This window comes from Pseudonaja textilis, chromosome 3, assembly GCF_049901715.1.
Source record: "Pseudonaja textilis isolate UNSWEBS1 chromosome 3, rPseTex1.2, whole genome shotgun sequence".
Lineage (NCBI taxonomy): Eukaryota > Metazoa > Chordata > Lepidosauria > Squamata > Elapidae > Pseudonaja > Pseudonaja textilis.
In genome coordinates, this window is record NC_141992.1 from 113,479,198 (window position 1) to 113,504,374 (window position 25,177).

Below are 25,177 nucleotides of genomic sequence, written 5' to 3' on the forward strand. Positions count from 1 at the left end.
CAGCCAGTAGCCCAAGGTGGGCAGCATCCTTTTGTTCCTGATACCTGCTTTCAGCCTACGTGAGGTCTTGCAGGTATCGAAACTCCTTTGCCTACGTGAGGCTTGGCATATATCAAAACTCCTTTGCCTACGTGAGGCTTTGGCATATGCCCAGGCTGTTAGATGTGGATTCGCTGCTGCAGACTGCCATTTGTAAGAAATGGTGTAGGGTCTCCCACTTGGGCAGGGGTTGGCCTAGATGATCTATAAGGTCCCTTCCAACTCTGATTATCTGTTATCTGTTTCTGTTAAATATCTGCAGCTTTTTATGCAAAGTGTATTGGAAATCTCAAGAATGAAAATTTAGTTATTTGGCATTACTATGCTGAAGCAACTGTAACTATCGGAAACGTGCTATAAATTGTTTGATCTGTTTGTTCATCAGACTTCTAGTATATCAGACCCAAATATTTGAGTAATAAATTTGAGTGATAAATACCTGGAAGTTTTACATTAATTACATTTCTTTCCCACATCTAAAGAAACTTACTTCAAAACTGGATCATCTCTAGTACTGTTGTGGAACGGTGGGTAATGAGTTGAGGCAGACACGGAGCGAACGTCAAGTATTACACAGAAAAAGGGTTGCCGCGGCTGCCGGACTAACAGGCAGTCAGCTGGCGGCAATAGCTGATGCCGTTTGACAGCTCCTTTTATACCGGCTGTCAAATGGCATCGACACCTGACTTTGGACTCAATTGGGTGTATACCAGAGGAGTCAATTCTATAACCCCAAAATTCTACTTGTTTAGTGGCAATGGTGCACTTGTCTTTTTTTTAACTTGAGGCCATGCTGTCTGAAACGATCAAGGACTGCTCTGACTCTTTGTAGTAATTGGGGTTTGTCTATGGCTGAAATCAAAAAATCATCAAAATAGGGGACTACGCCTGGGAGTCCTTGGAGTAGCCTTTCCATTAAGGATTGGAAAATCCCAGGGGCTACGCTTACGCCAAACTGGAGGCGCCTGCATTTAAAAGCGCCCCTGTATGTTACTATAGTCCGCAGTTCTGCAGCTTGGTCATCTGCAGGGAACTGTTGATAGGCCTGTGACATGTCTAGTTTAGCAAAAATGGTTCCAGGCTCAAAAGAATGCAGAAGGTGCTGGATAACAGGGACTGGATAACAGGGACTGGATAGGCGCTGATTTGCAGATATCTGTTCAGGGACATCTTGTAATCAGTGCAGATTCTCACGCTACCATCTTTCTTTAGTGGAGTGACTATGGGGGTCTCCCATTTTGCAAAGTCCACAGGCTCCAATACCTTTGTTTGATTAATTTGTCCAGTTCCATATCCAACCTGGGGCGGATTGCAAAGGGTACCGTACGAGGCTTCAAGCGGATTGGTACTGCCTGAGCATCTAAACTGAATGATATTGGGGTTCCTGAGTAACACCCCAGTCCCTCGCTGAACACATCAGCATAATCCCTGAATAAACTATCCTCTTCAGTATTTGAAATATAGTTGATGCCTGTTACGTGGAGGCCCAGAGCAGGAAACCAGTCTAATCCTAATAGGCTAGGGAGAGCACCATCCACTATAACTAAAGGCAAGTAACCTTTAAAGTTTTTGAATTGAATAAAAAACTTGCCTTTTCCGAGGACTGGGATGGATCTGCCTTGGTAGCTGCGCAGAGTCAGGTGGCAGTCGGGGAGCTTCTTCTTTGACAGTCTTGGAAGTAGCTTTTTAGGGTCTCCCAGGAAATGATGGATAGTGCAGAGCCTGTGTTAACTTCCATCTTGCAGGGTTTACCTTCTAAGGAAACAAAAATAGTGATTTTGTTAGAGCCTTTGTTTGTCTGGTTGGAGTGGTAACAGGTATAACAGTCTTCAACTTGCCTTTGAAAGATGGGGGTTGTCTGAGGCCTCTGGGCAGACCCTTGGCTAAATGGCCCTTCCTTTGGCAATTCAAACAAATGGCATTCCTGAACTTGCAGGATGCCCTGAGGTGGTTTCCCCCACAGCTTAGGCAGATGGACTGCTGCCGGGGTGGGGGTGGCGGTGTAGGATGGGTTTTGGCCTAATTTCCTCTTGAAGGGGTTTCTGCTGCCTGAGGCAATTTACATCATTAGATTCCTCAGAGCCTTCTTCTGGAGAAACCTCATCATAATGGATTGCTGAGCTATTCTGTCTAATTGGGTTCCTTGAATTTCTGCTGCTGAAAGCACAGATAGCTTAGCAGCCTGCGATTCTTCAATGGCTACTGCCAGGGTTAAGTCCCGCTTGGCTAATAGTCACCTTTGTAGCCTTAAATCCCTGACTCCACAGACTATTTGGTCTAAAAGCATGTCCTCCAGATAGTCTCTAAATCCACAATGCAAGGCAGCTGACCGAAAGCCAGCCATGTATTCACTAATGGTTTCTCCCTCAGCCTGAATCCGTCTCCTGAAGGCATGCCTTCTGGCAATTTGGGATGGATTAGGGGAATAGTGACTGGAGAGGATCTCCTGTAATTCCTCCAATGGGATAGCCCTGACAGAACGTGGAGCTACCAACGCCATGGCAGTGTCAAATACTGCAGCTCCGCAAAAACTTAAGAAGTAGGACTTTTTCCTATGGGCTGTAGCGTCAGCGAGGTCTATAGCGTCCAGAAAGCAGTCAAAACGGTTCCTATAGGACTCCCAAGTCTCAGCCGTCAGTCTAAAAGGCGGGAATGCAGGATTCGAAGTCATCTTGTATCGGCGGTGCCTGTCTCCTCAGTGGAGAAGTTGAATTTCACGCTCGCGAATAGCGTCAGTGGCTGTGACAATCAGCTCGCAGAGACTTCGGCTCTTTTTGAAAGTGACTGAGCTCAGCGGTTCTTGTCTGGCTGCCTCTTATTTGTATCTCATCCTCGTCGCCAGTGTTGTGGAGCGTCAGGTAATGAGTTGAGGCAGACACGGAGCGAATGTCAAGTAACTTTATTACACAGAATAAAGGGTTGCCGCGGCTGCCGGGCTAACAGGCAGTCAGCTGGCAGCAACAGCTGATGCTGTTTGACAGCTCCTTTTATAGCCGGCTGTCAAACAGCATTGACCAATGGGAGCGGTCCACGCTCCCGCCAGAAGCACGGACCGGAGTGAAGACTGTGGGTCAGTCTGTTGAACGCAACAAATACTTTATTGCAGGCTCTTTAATTGAAGTTCTGTTGTTGGTATAAACTACAAACTACAACCTTTTCATATGATGGTACATTCCATTTCCTAGTCATTCCAGTAGCAATGTTCCTAAAAGAAATATAATGCATAAGCAATAGAACTAGTTGTAATTGTATATTTAATTTTTGTATGCTGACATGTATCAAGCATACTGATTAATAATAGTGCCTCTATTATGTAATATAATTTCAATACATTAAATCCATGCCATATTTTGGCAAATAATGATGAAAAATGTTTAATAATTATTATAATCTCATTCACATATTTATTCTTTGTATCTTCTACATCCTTCAGATCAGAGGTGGTATTCAGCAGGTTGTGACCAGTTCTAGAGAACTGGTAGCAGAAATTTTGAGTAGTTCAGAGAAGTGGCAAGCCTCCTGAGTCCCAGCTGATGGGCTGGGTCTTCTTTTGTTGCCCTGCACAGAACGGAGGGAAAGCAGGTTAGTAATGAAGATTTTACAGTATCCTTCCCCTGCCACACCCACGGAGTAAATTAGTAAATAGGAAAAATTTTTGAATCCCACCACTGCTTCAGATAAATTGAAGGATGTCATGCTAAAGAAAGTTTTGTATCATCCCAAAGTTCAGGAAACGAAACCATGTTTTTAAGTTACAAGACACCTAAAAATACCCCTAAAAGTATAGCAAAAACCTTTCTAACAAAAATGTGGCAATGGAATATACTACTCCGAAGGAATATATTCATTACATTGACGATGTTTTAATTTGTATTCCTTCACAAAGCCCGCGGTTCGCTTGGTCTATAATAGCACATTATTAATTCAATCTCGGCATGCAGGACAAACGATATGAATATCCTATATCCTATGGACCTACAATACATAAAATACACCGACATTAACATAAAAACCCGAACCCTAAAACAAATATCAGGATTGTTAAACAACATTTATCACTTCCACCTCAAAAATCAGCACTTCAATTCCGCGACCACGATCTTCACACTGCAAACTTATATAGAAAATGCAAAATGTCGAGTAAGGAAAAGTAACCTACCGATGCCTCCCTTTGCCTACCAGTCAGTCAGAACTGAAGAAAGTTCTTGGATGAGAAACGTTTTCTTTTTTAAAGGAAGAAAGAAATGAACCTTTTGGAAAAGCACCTTTTGGGGACAACGATGACCTGAAGGCTTGACAGAGACATTAACTTACCGATACACGCAAAACCGCATTTGGATTGGTTCGATTTAGGGTGGCAAGGTCAATTTCTGAAAGGAAACTCGGAATCTGGAGGTCGTTGGAGATTGTGCATATGTCTACAAGTAGTTTGAGGAAGAGGAAGCTTGCGAAGCGCCTGCGCGGGATGTACCGCGCGAGACCTATCAGTGGATGGGGAGTTTGCTGAAGCGACTGTTTCGGCCCATTGGAGGTGCGGTGGGAATTCTGACTTCGGGCTTGGGTCTGTTTCAAGCCTTGTGGCAGCAGCGTCTGGGGCTCGTGATGGGCCGCAGGCAACGCCGAAGACAGCAGCAGAGCCGCGAGGGAGGCTCCCAGGTGAGTTGGGCCCCTTTGGCCGTTCCCGGCGGGTAAAAGTGCAGTTTTTTCGCAGAGTTCTGATGCAGGGGTCTCCAACCTTGGCCGCTTTAAGCCTGGTGGACTTCAACTCCCAGAATTCCCCAGCCAGCTGGGGAATTCTGGGAGTTGAAGTCCACCAGGCTTAAAGCGGCCAAGGTTGGAGACCCCTGCTCTGATGGTCTTGGCCGAGAGAAGCTAACTGAGCATCCGGCTTCCCTTATTTCCTCCGCTTCTGCGGGGCCGACGCCGGTGTGAGATCATCGATCTGAGCCGATGAGGAATCCCGATCGTGAGAATGGGACTCGGGTTGAGGCTTCCCTCCTCGCTTGCTTTCCTCCCCACCTAGGGTTGGTCCGACGCTGGCTATCCGGACATCGTGAAGGAGAACGCGTCGTTTGAACACTACTATGGGCAGCTGGGCATCGTGCCTCAGGAGGAATGGGAGAGCTTCCTGGCCACGCTGCGGGAGCCTCTGCCAGCCACCCTGCGGATCACAGGCTATAAGAGGTGAGCAGCCTTTACTTGCCGTCTCTTACCAGTAAAGAGTCGGTACTAAGTTCATCTCGGTTGATGGGCGAGATCGGGTGGGCATCTAGCTGGGGCACCACTGGGACATATTCAGGCTGTACGAGTTTCCAGAATAGAAAGTAGAAACTCCTCTGAAGAAACCAATGGCAAATGGCTTTCCTAACATTTTTGGGAGGAGAGGGAAGGGGGGCGTTCATGTGAGATGGCTGGCGCTAAAAATGAAATACATATTTCGGTTCAACTGGAATGAGATTACCTCTCCCCTTGCAGATTTGGAGTGTCCAAATCTGCCTCTCCCCTTGCAGATTAGGACACTTTAAGTGTCCTAACTAAAAAGCATACACAGGCACACAAAAACATACATGGAGGGATGCCATGTATGTTTTTGTGTGCCTGTGTATACTTTTAAGTTAGGACACTTAAAGGGAATACTAAAGGGTATGATTTTTTTTTTCCAGACTAAAAAGTGTAGTTTGTTAGTTTATATCTCTTTATGCAGTATGTAGATTCAAAGGCAGAAGAAACTTTTTCAGCCAGACTGTTGTATGTACAGGTATTTTTAAAAATTACATTTGTGTGTTTTGAAATTGAAAAGTAAATAAAAACATGACTTTACAAAGTCAGATCTGTTTGGTTTTTTGGGTGTGTGTATGTCAAAACACAGTTGTTTTGAAAAATATAAAAGGGAACTTATTATTTAAGGGTTTAAATTTAGCTGAAGCAAACTGCACTTGACAATTTTACGAGATTGTGATCATCGCAGGAAACAGGATGCAACCTATTGTATACGCAGGGAAAGGATCTCAAATTCAGAGATCAGTAGCAGAGAATTGTAACAAAAGCGGCCAATGTTGGAGAAATTTGATTATTTCATGTTGTGGTAATTTAGAATTCAAGTTGGATTTTGGACAGCCACTGAAATGCATGATGTGCTTTTCATAATATTTTAGCTGAAACTAGATAAGATTAAGAATTTGGTAAAGTTGAAAAGTAATTTGGTTAGATTGTGATTCATCTTGCTCTGATTGGGTTTCTTTTCATTGTGCAGCCATGCCAACGAAATTCTCCGTTGTTTAAAAGAGAAGTATTTCAAGGAATTAGAGAATTTGGTGGTAGATGGTCAGAAGATTGAAATGCCACAGCCATTAAGCTGGTAAGTTTGTATATATAATTATGACTGGCATAATAATTATTAGTAATATGGTCTGAGTATTAGCTTTGTATAGATTGTACATATTTGGAAGTAGCAATATGTTAAAAATAAAGACATTTCTGGCCAATTGCTCATGGACAAAATGCTGGTTTATGCTTACTGGTTTATCTGCTTAACTAATGAGTAATGAAATATTTCTAAAATGTCCATATTTCTATCATTTTCATAACATTTTTTAAATTTTGTGGATAGATGTAAGTTTTATAGGAATATTAACAAAGAAAAGAAAGAACGTATCTACAATTATTCACAAGATGAACAGTGTCCCAAATTTAGTCAGTTATTGTTACAATCAAAACCAAATTACATGAAAAATCAATCATTAACTAATGACAAGTACAATGCCAATTCCCATTCTATGCTAGAAAAAAAAATTGGCTTTAATATACTTGTAGGCATACTACTTGTAATTATTCACATCACATTAGAAAAGATCATATAAAGATGTTATGACTCCCCTTCGAAATTCAAACGAACAAAACAGAAAGCAGCTGTTTCACAATTAAATCAAACGGAAAGAAGTCTTACAAGATAACGGCTGGCAGAAACCACAGCATAAATCTTTACTCTGTCCGGCAAACCAGTCCTGGCAATAAATCTTTCAGCCTCAGAGCTCTTTGCTGTAACATCTTCACTCAAATAGTTATTTTGTTCCTGGCGAAATGTACCAGCCCAGCTGTGTCCTTTTATACTCATTAAGGCAACGTGCTAATTTACTGACTTGCCCTTCTCATTTGCTCCAGCTGATTTTGCCTTTTCAACCGTCTTCTATTTTTTACATTTAACCACAAATTTTCCAAGTTCTCATCTCCACTAGAAGACTCTCTCAAAACTTCCCTGTCAGCCATTCTCGGCTGTTGATCAGATAAGGAACCAGAGGACGTCAAAGGTCCTGACAATTCTAATACACCAGGTCTGTCGTCCTTTGTCACGTCCATCTCCTCATCCTGGTTATCAGTCCAATCAGTAAGCCAGGCTGGTTCATATTGTTCTGCCATAAACTCTTCACTTGAACTCATATCAATCACAGGAGCTGAATCCAAGCCCGGAGCCACAACATAAAGATCAGGAAAAGAATTAAGGAATAAACAAAATGCATTAAAGACAATTAAGAAAAAAAGACAGGAAATCGAACTAGATCTAGTTGATATTGTTTACTGTACTTTGTAACCTTGCAAACCATCCTTGCTCTCATCTCCTTACAAGCACATAGTGGCTTCTTTTTGGTATTCTTTGATTTTTCGATTCACAGCAAGTATCATCAATATTGTCTCATGTCCCTTGGCCTTTTCTAAAGCCAGCTTGAACATCTGTAGGGCTCTAATCTGTATTGGATAAGCCTATACCTTATTTCAGTAGTATATACAATTAAGGATATTGTGCAATTGCTTGCACATTTTGTTAAATCTCCTTTGTTGATATTCAGATGATGGCCACTATGTTCTTCAAATTTGCTGGCATTCTTGATTAGAACTTTTGCTGATTTTGCTTCTGTTGCCGTATTTCTGTGGGTCCTGTAGCCTTCTAATTTGATAATGACTGGAATAGTGATCTAACTTTATTTTCTAGTTCTAGAAGCTCTGGTAACTAAGGGATATCTTCTAAGATATTGGACTCTTAGATGTACTGTAGTTCAATGTACTCCATTTATCGTTATTTGATCTCTTTTGATTCAGTTATTTGTCCATTGGTGACCTTTTCCTGAATTTAGAAATATTTTGAAAAACTTTCATTGATTTTCTGTGCTGTTTCCATCATAGTGTTTGCAAAAATGCAATACTGCTTTTCTTGTGTCTTCTAAAAGCTCTCTGAAAAGCTTTGCTAAGTTCGTACTTGAAATTTTTATCTTTCTTAATTTTAGCATCTCTTAGTCTGCTTGACAATTTTCACAGTTCTGATATCTAGTTTGTGTTTTTCTCTTTCTTCATCTTTGGCAGTTTCTTTTCACAATCATACTTAGTATCTTCTTAAGTTCATTGCAAAGTTCCTGTGGGTCTCTATCAATGAGGTTCAGGACTTTAAAGTGAAAAACCTCATGTTCTCCTTGATAATAGTGTATGTTCAAGATCAGATCATGGAAACTGATTGGCTTTCTTTTTCTTATTTAGCTTAACTTAGAATCTGTTCATACTCCAGTTAGCACTTAGCCATGTCTTTAATGCTGTAATTAATAACCATGTCTTTGGCAATACAGGTACTTACCACCATTTGTTCAATAGCTGTTCAAAGTTCGATGGGGCTGAGTGAAGCAACTTATGACTGGTCACTGAAGTTATTGTTACAGTGCCCCCACAGTCACGTGATCACAATCTGGTGCTTGACAAACCATTTGCACTTATGACCAGTTGCCAAACACTCTATGATTGTGTGGTCATAATCTGCAATCTTTCCTGCGAGCTTTCCCCGAAAATATTCTGAAAAATCCTCACATTTTCCTCAGTTTTATATTAAGTGCCATCCAATTGAGTCCATCATCTGGTAACAATATTGTTAATCATTGTATATTATACATAGAATGGCATGGTGGTCTAGTGGTGAAGATGCTCACCTCCCACTTGGGAGGTTGAGAGTTCAACCTTAGCGGCAGATACTTCTCTGTCTGGGTGCAACTAGTATGACCTTAACTCCTTGAGTGACCCTGCTGAGGATGTAAACACACCTGCACTCGTCCTTCTGCTGTCTTAGGCTGCACAGCAGGACTTGGGATGGGGAAGAACATGGGTGATGTACCATGGACACTTTTAGGTAACTTGTTCTGACTTTATTCAACTTACTTTTATTCTTCTCATGAGTGGGTAAAATTATCATTTTTAAAAAACATTGATTCCTTGCAGCAATCTTCTACTTTACCTTCTACTTTGCTGCAAGCATTTGCTTGCCTTACTTTTTTTCATTTTCCCATCTGTAGGGAAAATTAAACAATTCCCCCCCATAAGTTTTTTTCTTTTAACATATTAACATAAATATTCATAAGTACATAGAAGGGAGTTTATGTGCATTCAATTTAAAATGCAGTTGCAATCTCTTATGCCAGTACAGAGTTTCTGTGGATACTTTAAGATGTTTTGTTTTATTAGGTATCCTGAGGAATTGGCATGGCATACAAACCTAAATCGGAAAATCTTGAGGAAATCTCCACAGTTAGAAAAATTTCATCATTTTCTTGTTAGTGAAACTGAATGTGTAAGTATTACCTAACTTGCTGTTTTTACTTTTCATTATGGGCTTCATATGATTTCTTGCATTCAATAAACTTTTTATTCAGAGTTTGTGGGCAAGCTGCCTTTCATATTTCTAATATGTTTGGAATAGGAACACTATCGAAATATCATTTCTTTTGAAATAGTAAAAAAGCCTGCATATTATTTTTAAATCCTAACCCTGTGAATTGTGATTCAAATTTGAGAAAAAAAGATTTTGTTCATATTAGTACTTCAATATCTTACATTTCTGACTGCCAGAATATATAGTAATATAGCTAGTTCATAGTAGGAGATAGCCTTGTTGTAAATAATGCTGTATTAAATTTCATTTTTGAGATGTCAAAATTTTGTTTTGAGAAGTAATTATAATTTGATTTTGAGATAGGGTTTAATATTGGGAACATGCATAGTCTTTTGAACTACTGTCTCTGTATACTGTGTAGAGCAGAGGTATTCAGCAGGTTCTGACCACTTCTGGAGAACCGGTAGCAGAAATTTTGAGTAGTTCGGAGAACTGGCAAATACCACATCTGACTGGAGATTTTACAGTATCCTTCCCCTGCCATGCCCACCAAGCCACGCCCACAGAACTGGTAGTAAAAAATTTTAAATTCCACCACTGGAATAGAGCCAGTTTAGTCTAGTGGTAAAGGCACCAGACTAGAAAGTTGGAGAGCATGACTTCAAGTCCTACCTTAACCATGAAAGCCAGCTGGCTGACCTTGGGCTGGTCACTGTCTCAGCCCAATTCACTCACAGGATGTTGTGAGAAAAATAGGAGGAAGGTGTGTTGGAAATGTTCATGAATTGTTTGTAAAAATAATAAAAGTGGAATATAAATAAATAAATGAACAAACATATACTACATGCAAATTGAGGCATTGGAAATGAATTTTCCACACCTTTCCTATTATTCAAAAACTAGCCCTTCAACATTGAAAATTAATGGCACCATTTACACAGTGAATTGAAGACCTGATAGTTGTGACTTATAAATTAATTGTTTATAAAGGTTGACATGTATGGATATCACAATGAAAAAAGATCATATTGTATCTAAAATATTGCATAAAACTTCATTTCTGCTCATTTTTATTTTATCATCTCTACAAGTTGAGCTCATCTCTTTCTCATTTTGTGGACAATTTATATAATTTTCTTAGAAGTATATGGAAGTTTTAACTTCTTAGAGATTTTTTTTAAGTTGACAAATCTAGTTTATAGCTTTGGAATTTTCTGGAAGTTCCTCATTCAGGGGATTATCTAAATTTAAGATAATTAAGTAAATAAAGATGTATTTTGTGTAGATATGGTTTGTGTTTTCTTCCATGTATATAAATATAAGATGAAAGTGAAATTGTACACTGTATTTATTTTATTTTAGGGAAATATTAGTCGTCAGGAAGCTGTCAGTATGATCCCTCCATTGCTTCTTAATATTCAGCCTCATCATAAGGTATTCTTGTATTATAATTTCTGAAATTGTTTTGCAGAAAAAGCATAAAGAAACATGCACATTGATGCTTAATACTACACATTAGTGTTGAATATCTTTTCTAATTTGGTTAATCAAAATTCATTGTAAAAGAATAGAATGCAGTGTAGCCTTCTCTGTCTTTAAATATCTAAAAATAAAATTTTACACTTGCCTTATCTTTTCCCTGATTTATCAGTTCATTGATATATTTCATTTTTATGTTTGTATTATCCATGCGTTCAAACAATTTCCACCTGTATTTTCTTCAACATTTAATGTAAAGTATGATTTCACATTCATTTTTTTTAAAAAATATAATGCCTTACACGGCTGGAGTTTTCCAGTCCACCTGTTGGTACCTTCCTATTTTGCTTTATGTTCCAAAAGATGGGGGGAAAGTTTGCCCCAGACTTAGCCCCCCCCCCCCATCTCACCTTCTTTTTTATTGTTGCCTTTTTCTGGGTTAGGGTTAAGATGAGATCATAGAAGGAAAAAAAGCAGTGTTCCATACAGTTTTTAAATCAGGAGGTTCAGGCTCTTCTATTTGGTCAAATTATTGGGTGGTTGCACAGTATTTTATTCATTTTAAACTTGAAAATATATAATTGTGGATTCTGCAAACATGTAAGTACAGTAGGTGCCTTTTAAAACATACTTGAATTTCTGTGATTTTTTTTCTTGCAAGATAGTTATTTTCAGCTATAATGACTACATCAGAATTAGAATGCCTGAACTGTAACTGAAAAATAATAATGTCTTGAAGAATTTAATACTGACTTGCTGAATGCAAGGCCCTTAATTCTATAAGTTTTCTTCCCAAATCTCTGTACAAATACTGCTATATATAAACATATATGCTTTAAGTTTGTTAAATAATATCAATCTCTTTCTCTGTTAAACATCTCAATCTTGACAGATTCTAGATATGTGTGCTGCACCTGGGTCCAAGACTGCCCAACTTATTGAGATGCTTCATGCAGACATGAGTATTCCTTTTCCAGGTAAATGAAGGAAATTTTTAATTCAGTAATCCAGATTGAAGCAGCCTATAAAAGTAGCTGTAATAAATACATTTTAATTATGGTATTTTGATAAATGCAGTTAGGTTTACTAAATTGATTATTGACTTCATCTTAAAATCCCTTCGTATTTCAGCATTGATCTTGCACTATAGCTTTTGGTCCCCCCAGTTAACTTATCACTATGTGAGTAGGTGATTTACTCACTACAAATGTGAGTAAACAACATTTCAATAATGTTTATTCACATTATTAAAGCCAGCTTTGTGTTAGGGTGACATAAAGGGAGACTTTAAAACCACATAATGTTATATGATAAATGTTGTGGCTGTCTTTTTCTGTAATAAAAGACTTACGAGACCACCATCCAGTTGCTATTTATCCATGGAATTTACCTGCTATTCATACCTATCGGGCATCCTGACCTATACATTTTAATAATATAAGAGCATGTGTGAATGTGTTTATTGTTTTCAGTACTTGTTTGTGCTAGATTTAATTTGTCATTTGAGAGAGTATCTTTTTGTATGGATTGTCCACATGAAAGGACAAGAATTAGAATTCTTGTTCATAAATTTTTGGTTTTCTCCAACTTGTCACCATTTTCTGTGCATACATTTTTTTTTCTGTAAATTGTGGGAATTCCTTTTATGATTTTCTGCTCCTGTCCATTTTTTCTATCCATATTACTATATTGATGCTCTCACATTTTACCACTTGTATACTGACTAATTGGACTGAAGCCAATTTACAAAACAACGGTAAAATGGCAGCTATATCACTGCTACCACTCATATATCCTATGGAATAAAATGGTCCTAAATGTTTGGATATAGCCAGAAGTCTTTATTCTGCGAGATACCTTATGTTTGGCCTTAACTAGGCTGGCTTTCAGAAAAACATTAGAAGCTATACTTTTTAAACCGGTGTTTCACATTTAATTTTGAATATTGGATGAGTATTAGTTGTGCTTTAAATTTGTTTTATAACTGAGGTTGCCAAATTTTGTTCTGTGCTAATTATTTTGTATCCTAGGTCCTCTGAAAAGATAATATAAAATGTTATAAATTAAAGGTAACTGTATGAAAAAATTACATTTTCTTGATTCCATGTAGTTAATATTTTGATCTTATTTGGACTAATAGTAATTGAAAAAAGTAATTCTCCCACCTCCCAAGTGATGATTCTCTTTTAACCAGAAGGTTTTCTATTTTTTTTTCCTAGAGGGATTTGTAATTGCAAATGATGTAGATAACAAACGTTGTTATCTGCTAGTTCATCAGGCAAAGCGGTTGAACAGTCCTTGTATTATGGTTATAAATCATGATGCCTCAAGTATCCCTAATATACAGCTCAATAAAAATGGTAAAAAAGAGATCCTCTTCTATGACAGAATATTATGTGATGTTCCTTGCAGGTAAGTTAAACTATGTTAAATTTTAAGCCAGTATATTGTTTGTGGCATACTTTTCTAATACTAATTGTTAAGACATCAAATATAAACAAATATGGATGTAAAATTATAAAGAAGCTGTTGCAACACAACAATAGGAAGAATTATAGAATAAATATATAAAATTTACATCAAGTTATAACTTAAAAGAAAATTGGTACAAAATGTTCTACAGCAGGGCTATCAAACTCACGGCCTGCGGGCCGGATGTGGTATGCGCTGGCCGTGCCCACACCCAGTTTAGCAAAGGGGAAAACAGTTGTGATATGTCGTGATGATTTGAGTTTGACATCCCTGTTCTACAAACTGTACAGGCAACCCTCATTTAACAACCCTTATTGGTACCAGCAGTTTGGTTACTACAGGTAGTCACAGCTTAATGAGGTAATTAGAACTGAAATTTCTGTTGCTATAGAGCTTTCCCCAAAATAAGACTCAACCAGAAAATAAGCCCTAGCATGATTTTTCAGGATACTCGTAATATAAGCCCTACCTGAAAAATAAGCCCCAGTTAAGATCATCATCCAGACAGGTACATTTAGTATGTCTATTGCAACACACAACTTGCCGGGACCATTGTGTGGTAGAAGGCTTGTCCTGCATCTATGGTGGAGCTGGAGGACAAGGTTCCTTGAAGAGTTTTTGGAAGCTATAATTAGTCCAAACTACAGCTGCACCAAATAATGACTGAGTCTTTTGAGTTTTTTAATCGATAAATTCAACATGCTAGTTGTCATTCACAAATATTTGTAGGAATGCCTTTCTCCTTTGCTCATATGGTAAGATTGTGACAGGGTTGGAATGCTTTGCATCTCCTCTGTTAACAATGTCATCTTGTTGGATTAGAAGATTTGTTTTCTCAGTAATATTTTTCCCTGAGCCTGCTTGCCTTCAAGACAGCTTTCTTATATCACTGTTTTTAACTCTTGTAAGCCACCCAGAATTGCCTAGAGCGCTGGCCATTGAAATCCAAGTTATAAACAAGTTGGTTAATCAACACTGGAGCTAGTTCTGTTCCATTTATTTTGTGTCAATTAAAATGCACTAATCTTTCTAAGAAAGCCTAAATATTTATAAACACCACAAACTGAGGAATAAAGAAGGGGAAAGTTAGAAATCTTGATAAGCATAAGGTTGTTTAACTTTTACATCATGGAGAATGGTATTCTAAACATTTTAGAAATTATAGTTAATATTTACATGAATTTTTCTCTCTTTATCTTTAAAGGTTTAAGTTATCATCAGAGTTTTCATAGCTTCTAATCATTGCTGTATAAATACTATTGTACACAATATCACTTGTGTTTTACACTAATAAAATATTAACTTTGAAAAATGCCAACTGTTTAAAAACGCACTACTGTAATTTCAACCTATTTGTATAAAAATGTTATATTGCAACTTGCTCAGAACACATAACTTTCACAGTCTTGGAATTAATGTAGAAATATCTCTTTTAGTGGAGATGGAACCTTGAGAAAAAATATTGATATATGGAAAAAGTGGAGTACACATAATAGCTTGCAACTACACGGGTAGGAAAATATATATTTCTTTCAACTTTTGAAATGAAATTAAGAATTTGATTAATGTCTTGACTTTTTTTTATATGCAAAAATAAAAACTTGGATTTCTGATATTACCACTCTATTCTGTTTGCAGCCTATGGACTGCATTGTGCCCAGTTCTCTCCATGTATAGAAAATTTTAATGTGAGGTAAATTGACATAAAAATATGCCTCATTTGCATCATTTGCCAGACACCCGCCCCCCCTTTAAAAAAATATATTCCAAGGTATATATTTTGGATAGATTTCAATTTATTTTTATTTTTCTGATTCCCCATTCCACCACAAAAGCCAGACAAGTTTATTCTAATATTTCTAAAGTGGGAAGTGGCCATTTAAGCTATTGAATCCAATTTGCTGCTCAGTGCAGCAATCCAAATTAGAGCCTATTTGCATTTTTGGCAATCCAGCTAAAGGAAGGCTGCCACTTCTATTGAGCTATGGTTGCGCAGTGGTTAGAATGTACTACTGCAGGCTACTTCTGCTGACCGCTGGCTGCAGTTTGGCAGTTTGAGTCTCACCGGCTCAAGGTTGACTCAGCCTTCCATCCTTCTGAGGTGGGTAAAATGAGGACCCAGATTATTGGGGGAAATATGCTGACTCTGTAAACTGCTCAGTTAATTAACCTCTAGTTAATTAGTTGTACCCCTAACTAACTTCCCTTATTGCTAAATGTTTTGGTTTTTTAACATTTATATCCAGTGTACAATGTCCCATACTCATGACCATTTTCTGCATGACATACATACTTTTAGGTATTTAAAGAGTACTATCATTCCTTAGTTTTTTTGCTCAAGACTAAAAATGCCAGCCTCCTTCAGTCTTCGTTTAGAGAGCTGTTTCTTGGCCTCATTCTTTTGTTTCTTCCACTTTGGCTGAACTCTTCTTAGCATGGTGCCAGCAACTGGAAAGATTACTGACCAACACAAAGTGGAACATTTTACTTCTGATTATTTGTAACTGCCTCTATTGATACAGTCTAAAACTACTTTTGTCTTATTCTGTAGCCATATTACACTTAGATTCAGTTTGCAATATGTCGTTCCAAGATTTTTTAATATGCTTTACAGATATTATCCACTTTGATTTCTGTTTCCTAAGTGCATAATTTTATGCGTCCATTATATTTCATATTTTTAATTTTGATATTCTAACCCCTTTGTCTAAGTGAGGGATTGATATTCTGAATGGTTGTATGTGACCCTTATATTACATTGCAGAACAGTGATTTAATTTCAGCAACAGTTTAACAAATTGATTTAATTATAGTGGTGTGATTTGGAGTCATGAGTGGAATGAATGTGGCTTCTGTCCAGGAAACCTCCTTTTTTTTATTCCCACCCTTTCAATCCACATAAAAAGATTCCTGAAACCCCAAAAGGTCAGGAGGACAAAGTTGTGGGCTCTAACCACTCAATCATTTGTTAGCTATGCTGTAATCTAGTAAGATTATTTCTGTCTTCTGTGGTGGTATTAGCTCTCCTACACAATTGCATGTCACTTTCAGATTTGGTAGATATTCTGTTAAGATCATTAACATTCCACACTGGAAAGAACAGGGCTAGAACTAAACCTTGTAGCATCTGCTCTCTCTTTGTTAAGGAACTGTTTTATGAGCATTCTTTGAATATAACTATTGTGTATTCAAATGTTCATGGTATTCAACAGCAGTTATTTCACAATTTCATAATTTTATTTTGTGAAATGGTTTATTGGAATCAACACATGCAATTATATTTATATTTACTAGAGAAGCTACCTACATGTTAAAAATGAGATCATTTTAGTTTCCTGATAATTCTTTTTTTTTTTTGTAGTTAAGACAGTGTGTTCAATGTACTTACAGCCTGATTGGTTTTTTTTGATCGGCTCTAAAATCTTTCCATGCATTGATTTTAGAGTGAACAAGTTGGTTCAGTTCTTACCTGAAAATTAACAGGATATCTGTAGCTCCAAGGATACAAACAATATAATTAATTTCTAATTTCAGATTTCATGCCCTGCTAATTAAGTTTTGAACAATATTTTCTATGCAGACTGCAGCTAAGGATTGCAACTCGTGGAGCCGAACAGCTAGCAGAAGGAGGTAGAATGGTGTACTCTACCTGTTCATTGAATCCTATTGAAAATGAAGCTGTCATTAGTTCTCTGCTGGAAAAAAGTGAAGGTGTGTATAGTTTAAAGGGAAAATGGTATTTTAGTTAGGTCAAAAAGAAGATAAAGCTTACTCTTTTGCCTGAACTTGCAGGGCAGGGTCTTGATTGAAAATCTGGGTTAGTTTAATATTTGTTATGTTGGAATTCTAATTTTAATCTAGCTGCTGCTAGGTCATCTTTCTAGAAATTATAGCTGAGTAAATACAGGTGGCATGATGTTTCTTTTCTGATTCTAGTCACAAATGAACCATGCTGCCTCTGCAGGAAATGATTTACTGGTACTTGAGTCTAAGCCTAAGCATTACAAATATTGTACATAGTACAATCCATGGGTGATCAGCAAATATGGTGAATAAAATAGAAAAAAGCAGAAAAGTCTGATACAATAAAGGCAGCACCAGTGGCTTCTAAAACCCATAGCTATTGATGGAAATTTTGCAGCCTCACCTGAGCATTGATCACATAAAAGAAGAGCAGTAATCCCATACTCACAGGAGCAATTAAAATAACAATTATGTACAATTAGCTATGAATGTTGATCATTCAGTATTTAATGGGCATTTTAACAGCACATTGGTACAGTCATCCTTCATCTTTGCACAGGAAAGTTTGGCTTTTAAGGAATGTTAGTGCTTCTGCTAATTGTTCTCCTATTAGGTAGTTCCCATTTGTGTCAGAATAAAGAGCCTCTTACAAGGAGCATGTAGATATGAAATGAATAGCTACCAGTGGATTGGTTTTTTGCGGGGGGGGCAATTACTCTATAGAAATCATTAGAAGTCCTGATTCTCTCAGCTTAAATATTTAAATCCCAATTCTCTGTTTCAGTTCAGCCAGTTTATCTAAACAAGGGAGAAAATGGCATTGAGGAAAGGCCTCAGTATGTTAAGTCATTGTTAATTTATCTTTTTAGGAAAGCACCATGCCAGTTTAGCAAGGTGAGGTGGAGAAGGGACGTTTCCCAAAAGATTCGGTTCTGGCAGAATTGGGTCAATAGAATCTTAATTGAGCTCCCAAAAGGATGCATCCTGATTCTAACTAGATTAAAGCATAAAAATTTGAATGATGGACAAGTGTTATTATTTTTTAAATTTTTGACTGAATGACTTCTAAGCTCTTAATAGTACATCATTATGGAATATCATAACCATGATCAGAACTTTAAGTAATATAATGGCCGCTGGGGCATAGTTATTTTCAAACTTACTTGCAAATTTAACTGACAAAATATGCCTTTGGGTGCTCTTATAAGCAGCTCTCTCTTGAGCTGACAAGCTGGTAGGATTATGGCTAATCCTAACCTCAATCCATGTATTAAACTAGAAACTATTTACAATACAAATTAAATTCGTATCAGATTTACTTTTAAGGTACGAAGTTATTCTTGATATTGAAAAAATAACTTGCAATGATTTTTCCAGTCAAATGCTTATAATCTTGATTTGGTTTTTTGAAGGTGCCTTAGAACTTGCTGATGTCTCTTCTGAGTTGCCAGGTTTGAAAAGGTTGCCAGGCATTACAAAATGGAAGGTAATTTTATAAAAATATGTATTGCATTTAGGGATTTATATCAGACGTGAACAAACTAAATTTCCAAAAGTAAATGGGTTCATTATTTATTCAGAATGAAATCATTCACCTGAATTGCCCTTTTCAAGTCTCACTGAGGTTTCTTCATTGCTGAAGCATGCTATATAAACAGTGATGCATTTTATGCTTCTGCTTAGGAGAGCCAGTTTGGTCTAGTGGTTAAGGCAACAGGCTAAAAAGAAGGAGACCATGAGTTCAAGTCCTGCCTAGTCATGAAAGCCAACTGGGTGACTTTGAGCCAATCACTCCTTCTCAGCCCAATTTACCTCACAGGATTGATGTAAGGAAAATAAGAGAAGGAAGAAGTGTTGGCTCTGCTCGCTGCCTTGAGATATTTGTAAAAATTATACAGGTGGGAACCAAATTTTTTTAAAAATGTGAACTGCCCCAAAAATGGAATGGGGGCAGGGAACACCTCTGATCATTTATATAAACACTGTGGTGGGAGAAGGGAGTGGGAAGCACCTCTTGGCTGGAGATCTTTTAGCAATAATACCATCAAGAGGGTATATTTTCTCAAGGTATCTTTTCCCAGACCAGTTTAACCATATTACAAGGCAACCAATTTCCATATAATTTATTGATGATCGGGTAGTCACTTGGCCCTTGTTATATTTCAGCATTAAATTTCATGAGAGAAAGGGGAGCTGTGCTGCTTTGATGAGCAGATTAATAGTAAGATTTGGAAGACATTGTATTTTCCCACCTAGGTAATGACCAAAGATGGTAATTGGTTTGAAGACTGGAAAGAAGTACCTCCTAGCAGGCATACACAGATTCGACCCACAATGTTCCCTTTAAAAGATGAACAAAAACTTAAAGCATTACATTTGGAGCGCTGGTATGTAAAGTTGTCATATCTGTAAGGTGGTGTTGAATTCAAGTTCACTTTAATGTTGCCAAGTATTTGTCCAACTGGGAGACATACACAGTTAAAAAAAATTAAGATGTAGAGATACATTTTAAGGGTTTAATAAAGTTCCAGCGGTATCAGGAACCCCTACTTCCCATCCTCCTTCAAAGACACACACTGAGATATTTCAGCAAAAAAAATAAATAATGAAAAACACCAGAAAACATTTTTTACAAGTTGGGTGCAGTAGGGTGCAATATTTTATATGCTATTTTTCTCCAGCAATTTCCAAATTCTTTTATTAGTACGGCAAACAATTTCCCACATTAAACTGCTTAAAAACCGATAATCAAAAGTACAATACTTGATAGCATATTATAGCCTTGGCAATACAGAATTTAGCAGTAGTAGTAATAATGTTAAAATTGGTTAATAGGCTGATATAATAGTAATTTGGTATCTTGGATACTCTTGATGGAACCAAGAGTATGAGAATACTGTACAGTTGTACATCATCAGTTTTTGTCTCCTCTGAACCATAAGGGCAAACTCATTCAGATCAGGGAATGTTGAGGTATCTCCTCACTAGAATTGATGGTAATTCATTATGCCATACCCAAAGGTCTTTCCTGAGTTTGGGGTAGATAGAGATGTTTAATTTTTGATCAGCACTCACAGTACCCTTGAAATCTCGGTTGTGCTGTTCCAAGGAAATACAGGTCCCATGCTTACTGAACAAAGCTGTTCTGGGATGGAAGAGGCCATAGATCAGCTGTAATTACTAAATTTTAGATCCTGAGTCCTCTTTAATAAGATATATAACTAAAGCAAGCAAATTGGCTGTACAAAATCATGCAAAAAATGATCATGTTTAATTTAAAGTTTTTAAAATCATTTTCTGATGGCAGAGTTAAGTAAGCCCAATAATATGCCTATTGATACAACATCCATGTTGCTTATCTAGTTTTAGAATTTTACCACATCACCAGAATACTGGAGGTTTCTTCATTGCTGTATTAATTAAAAAATCACCTATGCCATGGAACAAGCGTCAGCCCAAGGTAATGTTTGGTATTATTAAAAACATTTTCTTGTATGTTTTAAAAGGATAAGAGTTTTAGAAATACCATGAAATAATTGTGAATTACAAATAGCATGCTTCATAGGAAACTACTTTGGAAACTGGATCACAGCTGAATATTGAAGTTTGTGATGGAGAGAGGTGAGAAATTATCCACGGAAAATTCACCTCAAATTAGGCATTCTGAGCCCTTGGATATATAATTAAGCAAAAATAAACAAATTTAATCCAGAACCCTTGTCTAGTGAGGTTAGATTTTTAAGCCTTATACAAGGAATAGAGCTTAAAAAACAGGGATTATGTTTCCATAAAAGAAACTAGTACTTCATATTATTTTTCTTCTTCATGCAGGAAAAAAAACATTGCACTATGTTTGGAGGGCATCCTTGATTCATACTTTCTCTTTCCCTTTATTGTAATATACATGTGATGTTTTATCTGGAAGTGCTATTTCTAAACAATAATTTGTTAAAGAGTTGTTGGATTGGTTTTTTTGCTTGCAGCAAAAGAGCAAAGGAATCCATGGCATCTTATAGGCTAAGAGGTTAATTATGACCTAGACTTTTGCAGGTCTGAGTTCATTTCATCACATAGTTGTCAATTTAAGAAAAAAAATGGGCTTCAGGGGAAAGTTGAAGTTGCAATGTAAGCAGTAAAGTAACAAGGAAATGGAAATGGTCTTAAGTTTGAAAAAACAATACCCAGACAATTGAGAGTGTAAATGTGTGCAGAATATATCTTCACATTAGCAGTGCTGATTATAGTCTTATCAACAATCATTACTGTATTGTTTGGAAGGATTTCTTGTACTAGTTTTGCACACATTTCACCATAATTCATTGTTTACTATGAAGATATTACTATACAGATAAAACTCAAAAAATTAGAATATCGTGCAAAAGTTCATTTATTTCAGTAATGCAACTTAAAAGATGAACCAGATATATGAGATAGACTCATTACATGCAAAGCAAGATAGTTCAAGCCGTGATGTGTCATAATTGAGATGATTATGGCTTACAGCTCATGAGAACCCCAAATCCACAATCTCAGAAAATTAGAATATTGTGAAAAGGTTCAATATTCTAGGCTCAAGGTGTCCCACTCTAATCAGCTAATTAAGCCATAAGACCTGCAAAGGGTTCCTGAGCCTTTAAATGGTCTCTCAGTCTGGTTCAGTAGGAATCACACACATGGGAAAGACTGCTGACCTGACAGATGTGCAGAAAACCATCATTAACACCCTCCATAAGGAGGGAAAGCTTCAAAAGGTAATTGCAAAAGAAGTTGGATGTTCCCAAAGTGCTGTATTAAAGCACATTAATAGAAAGTTATGTGGAAGGGAAAAGTGTGGAAGAAAAAAGTGCACAAGCAGCAGGGATGACTGCAGCCTGGAGAGGATTGTCAGGAAAAGGCCATTCAAAAGTGTTGGGGACTTCCACAAGGAGTGGACTGAGGCTGGAGTCAGTGCATCAAGAGCCACCACACAGACGGATCCTGGACATGGGCTTCAAATGTCGTATTCCTCTTGTCAAGCTGCTCCCGAACAGCAAACAACGTCAGAAGCGTCTTATCTGGGCTAAAGAAAAACAGATTTGATCTGTTGCTCCGTGGTCCAAAGTCCTCTTTTCTGATGAGAGCAACTTTTGTATCTCATTTGGAAACCAAGGACCCAGAGTCTGGAGGAAGAATGAGGCATTACCAAGAGAAAGATGAGAGACATGAGACAGAACAATACAGAAGAGCTGAAGGCCGCTATTGAAGCATCCTGGTCTTCCATAACACTTCAGCAGTGCCAAAGGCTGATAGGTTCCATGCCACACAGCATTGAGGCAGTAATTGCTGCAAAAGGGGCCCAAACCAAGTACTGAGTACATCTGCATGCTTATACTTTTCAGAGGTCTGATATTGTTCTATGTACAATCCTTGTTTTATTGATTGCATGTAATACTCTAATTTTCTGAGATTGTGGATTTGGGATTTTCATGAGCTGTAAGCCATAATCATCACAATTATGACAAATCGTGGCTTGAACTACCGTATATACTCGAGTATAAGCCGAGTTTTTCAGCACATTTTTTGTGCTGAAAAAAAACAAACCCTTGGCTTATACTCGAGTGAGATTCCCTCTGAAAGAAAATTGGTGTGGAGCTCTGGAGCTGGGCAGCCGCTTCCCTGCTTCCGTGTTTCCTTTGCAACTTGTAAGCATGGGGGTAATCGGAAGCAGAAAAGTTCTTGCATGAGGATATATTGTTTTTTCTTTATTTAACTGTTTTTAGGGGGGGGGGGGAAGACCCACCATCATGTGAGAATGCTCAGACACGAAATCTATCTGCCTGAAAATAAGTGTGTGTGTGGGGGGATTTTAACAGAGGGAAGACATAGGGAGAAGGCAAAAGCGACGGAAGATCCAACAACGCGAAAGGAAGCAGAAAAAACAACGCGAGCCGAGGTGGCTTCGTTTCCTCAGCCCCAGCTGCTTTCAGTCCGCTCAGGAGGAGGGGGAGGAGGAGGTGGTGGCGGCGGCTCACGTTGTTTTCTGAGATCGCGAGCCTAGAGCTCAGAAAATAACACGAGCCGCCACCACCACCTCCTCCTCCCCCTCCTCCCGAGCGGACTGAAAGCAGCTGGGGCTGAGGAAACGAAGCCACCTCGGCTCGTGTTGTTTTCTGAGCCTAGAGGCTGCCTCTGCTTCCTTATACTCGAGTCAATAAGTTTTCCCAGTTTTTTGTGGCAAAATTAGGTGCCTCGGCTTATATTCGGGTCGACTTATACTCGAGTATATACGGTATCTTGCTTTGCATGTAATGAGTCTATCTCATATATTAGTTTCACCTTTTAAGTTGCATTACTGAAATATATGAACTTTTGCACAATATTCTAATTTTTCGAGTTTCACCTGTATATCAAAAGTGGAACCTCACCTATGTTATGGGGAGAAATGGTCTGGTCTTTGAAAATACTGCAAAAGCTCTATGCAAAATACTTTTTTGCTCCAGGTCAGAGTTGAGTTTAAACTGATCTTAATAACTACAATCAGGACTTCTCTTCTGATACTGGCTCTCCATAAATGAATAACACATAGTTTTAGAAGTGAATCTGAATTTCTCTGCAGTAATCGTGACATGCTGGAGACCCAGTTTTGGCCCAACAAAACAAAACTCTCCTGTTAGCTTATTAAAAGAAGTACATCTGAGTGTTACTGCACAGTCAAACCACAAGTCAATTGTAGTACTGAGCTACCCTTGGAGAATATGCCCCCTTTGGTGGTAGCTGACTGGTGACAGCTGCAGAGAAAGAAAGGCTGCTTTGAAGCTTCCCTCAGAACAGAAGCATTCTGGCACTGTGGAAGGCCAAAGGCAGCCCTTTCAACAAAGCATTTCTTCTGTGCTTCAGAGCAACTGGATGCCATAAAGAGGGTACCAAACAGAAATTAGCACTCTTCCTGACAGCAGCTGGGAGAGGTGCCCTTGATATGTGTACAATAGAAAAAGGAAGCATATGTAAAGACCTGTTCCAAATATTTGTGGCCTATTGTATATTGAGAATAGACGTATGAATAATTTGTCTTTAGCTCACACGTAGAAAAAGTCAATCTTTACCACTGTCTTTGATGTGTTCGCTAAATCTTTGCTCCACTCAAATTGCTTTGGGCATAAGAAACAACAATGCAAGAATGTGGCCCCGTTCCTGGATCGGCAGGTCCTGATTACAATCACTCATGCCTTAGTTTTCTTCAGATTGGACTATTGCAGTGCGCTCTATGTGAAGCAGCCCTTGAAAAGTATCTGGAAGCTTTGGCTGGTACAGAGTACAGCAGCATGGACAGTAATGTGCACGCCTAGAACAGCACACGTTCCCTATCTGTAAGCTGCATTGGTTACCATTGGTTTGCTTCCAAGTCCAATTGAAGATGCTGGTTTGATCTATTAAGTCTTACATGGCATAGGATTGAGCTGTCTGAGGGACTGCCTCTCCCTGGTTGCATCAGCCCACCCAATTAGATCTGGCAAAAGAAAAAGAAAAAAAAGCTGCAGGTGCCATCAGCTATGGACATACATTTGCTGACTCCCACGAGATATGCCTTCTCTGCTATGACATCTGCTGCACGAAGCATTCTTCCGCCTCAAAATTAGATTAGCTCCATCTCTCGATATTTCAGAGGGGCCTCGAAACGTAGTTATGTTATCTGGTCTTGGGCTTCCAGGGAACTGGAGACATGCTTAGATATAGCTCCATTGATGAGCTGGCTAGATTTATCCCCTCTTTACTGTTAATGTGATTTTTATATCTTTTATATTTGTGTTTTTTATATGCAGT

General features: G+C 38.1%; 1 protein-coding gene and 1 long non-coding RNA gene across 2 annotated transcripts in view; one reads left to right on the plus strand and one right to left on the minus strand.

Annotated features, from left to right (window-relative positions):
- Nucleotides 1-3,276: 3,276 nt before the first annotated feature.
- Nucleotides 3,277-4,464, minus strand: LOC148126293 (uncharacterized). The gene is made up of 2 exons (XR_015743069.1): nt 4,354-4,464; nt 3,277-3,597 (listed from the first exon to the last, which is right to left on the minus strand). It is a non-coding gene; the product is annotated as an uncharacterized LOC148126293 (long non-coding RNA).
- Nucleotides 4,465-4,525: 61 nt separating this feature from the next.
- NSUN2 (NOP2/Sun RNA methyltransferase 2) overlaps nt 4,526-25,177 on the plus strand; it is a 41,715-nt gene continuing 21,063 nt past the window's right edge. Inside the window, exons 1-12 of the mRNA XM_087930660.1 lie at nt 4,526-4,695; nt 5,063-5,223; nt 6,293-6,397; nt 9,535-9,640; nt 11,045-11,116; nt 12,054-12,138; nt 13,381-13,573; nt 15,070-15,144; nt 17,214-17,344; nt 18,790-18,863; nt 19,634-19,764; nt 20,741-20,837. Coding sequence (XP_087786786.1) covers nt 4,531-4,695; nt 5,063-5,223; nt 6,293-6,397; nt 9,535-9,640; nt 11,045-11,116; nt 12,054-12,138; nt 13,381-13,573; nt 15,070-15,144; nt 17,214-17,344; nt 18,790-18,863; nt 19,634-19,764; nt 20,741-20,837 — 1,395 coding nt within the window. The 5' untranslated portion in view covers nt 4,526-4,530. The remainder of the gene's footprint in view (nt 4,696-5,062; nt 5,224-6,292; nt 6,398-9,534; nt 9,641-11,044; nt 11,117-12,053; nt 12,139-13,380; nt 13,574-15,069; nt 15,145-17,213; nt 17,345-18,789; nt 18,864-19,633; nt 19,765-20,740; nt 20,838-25,177) is intronic.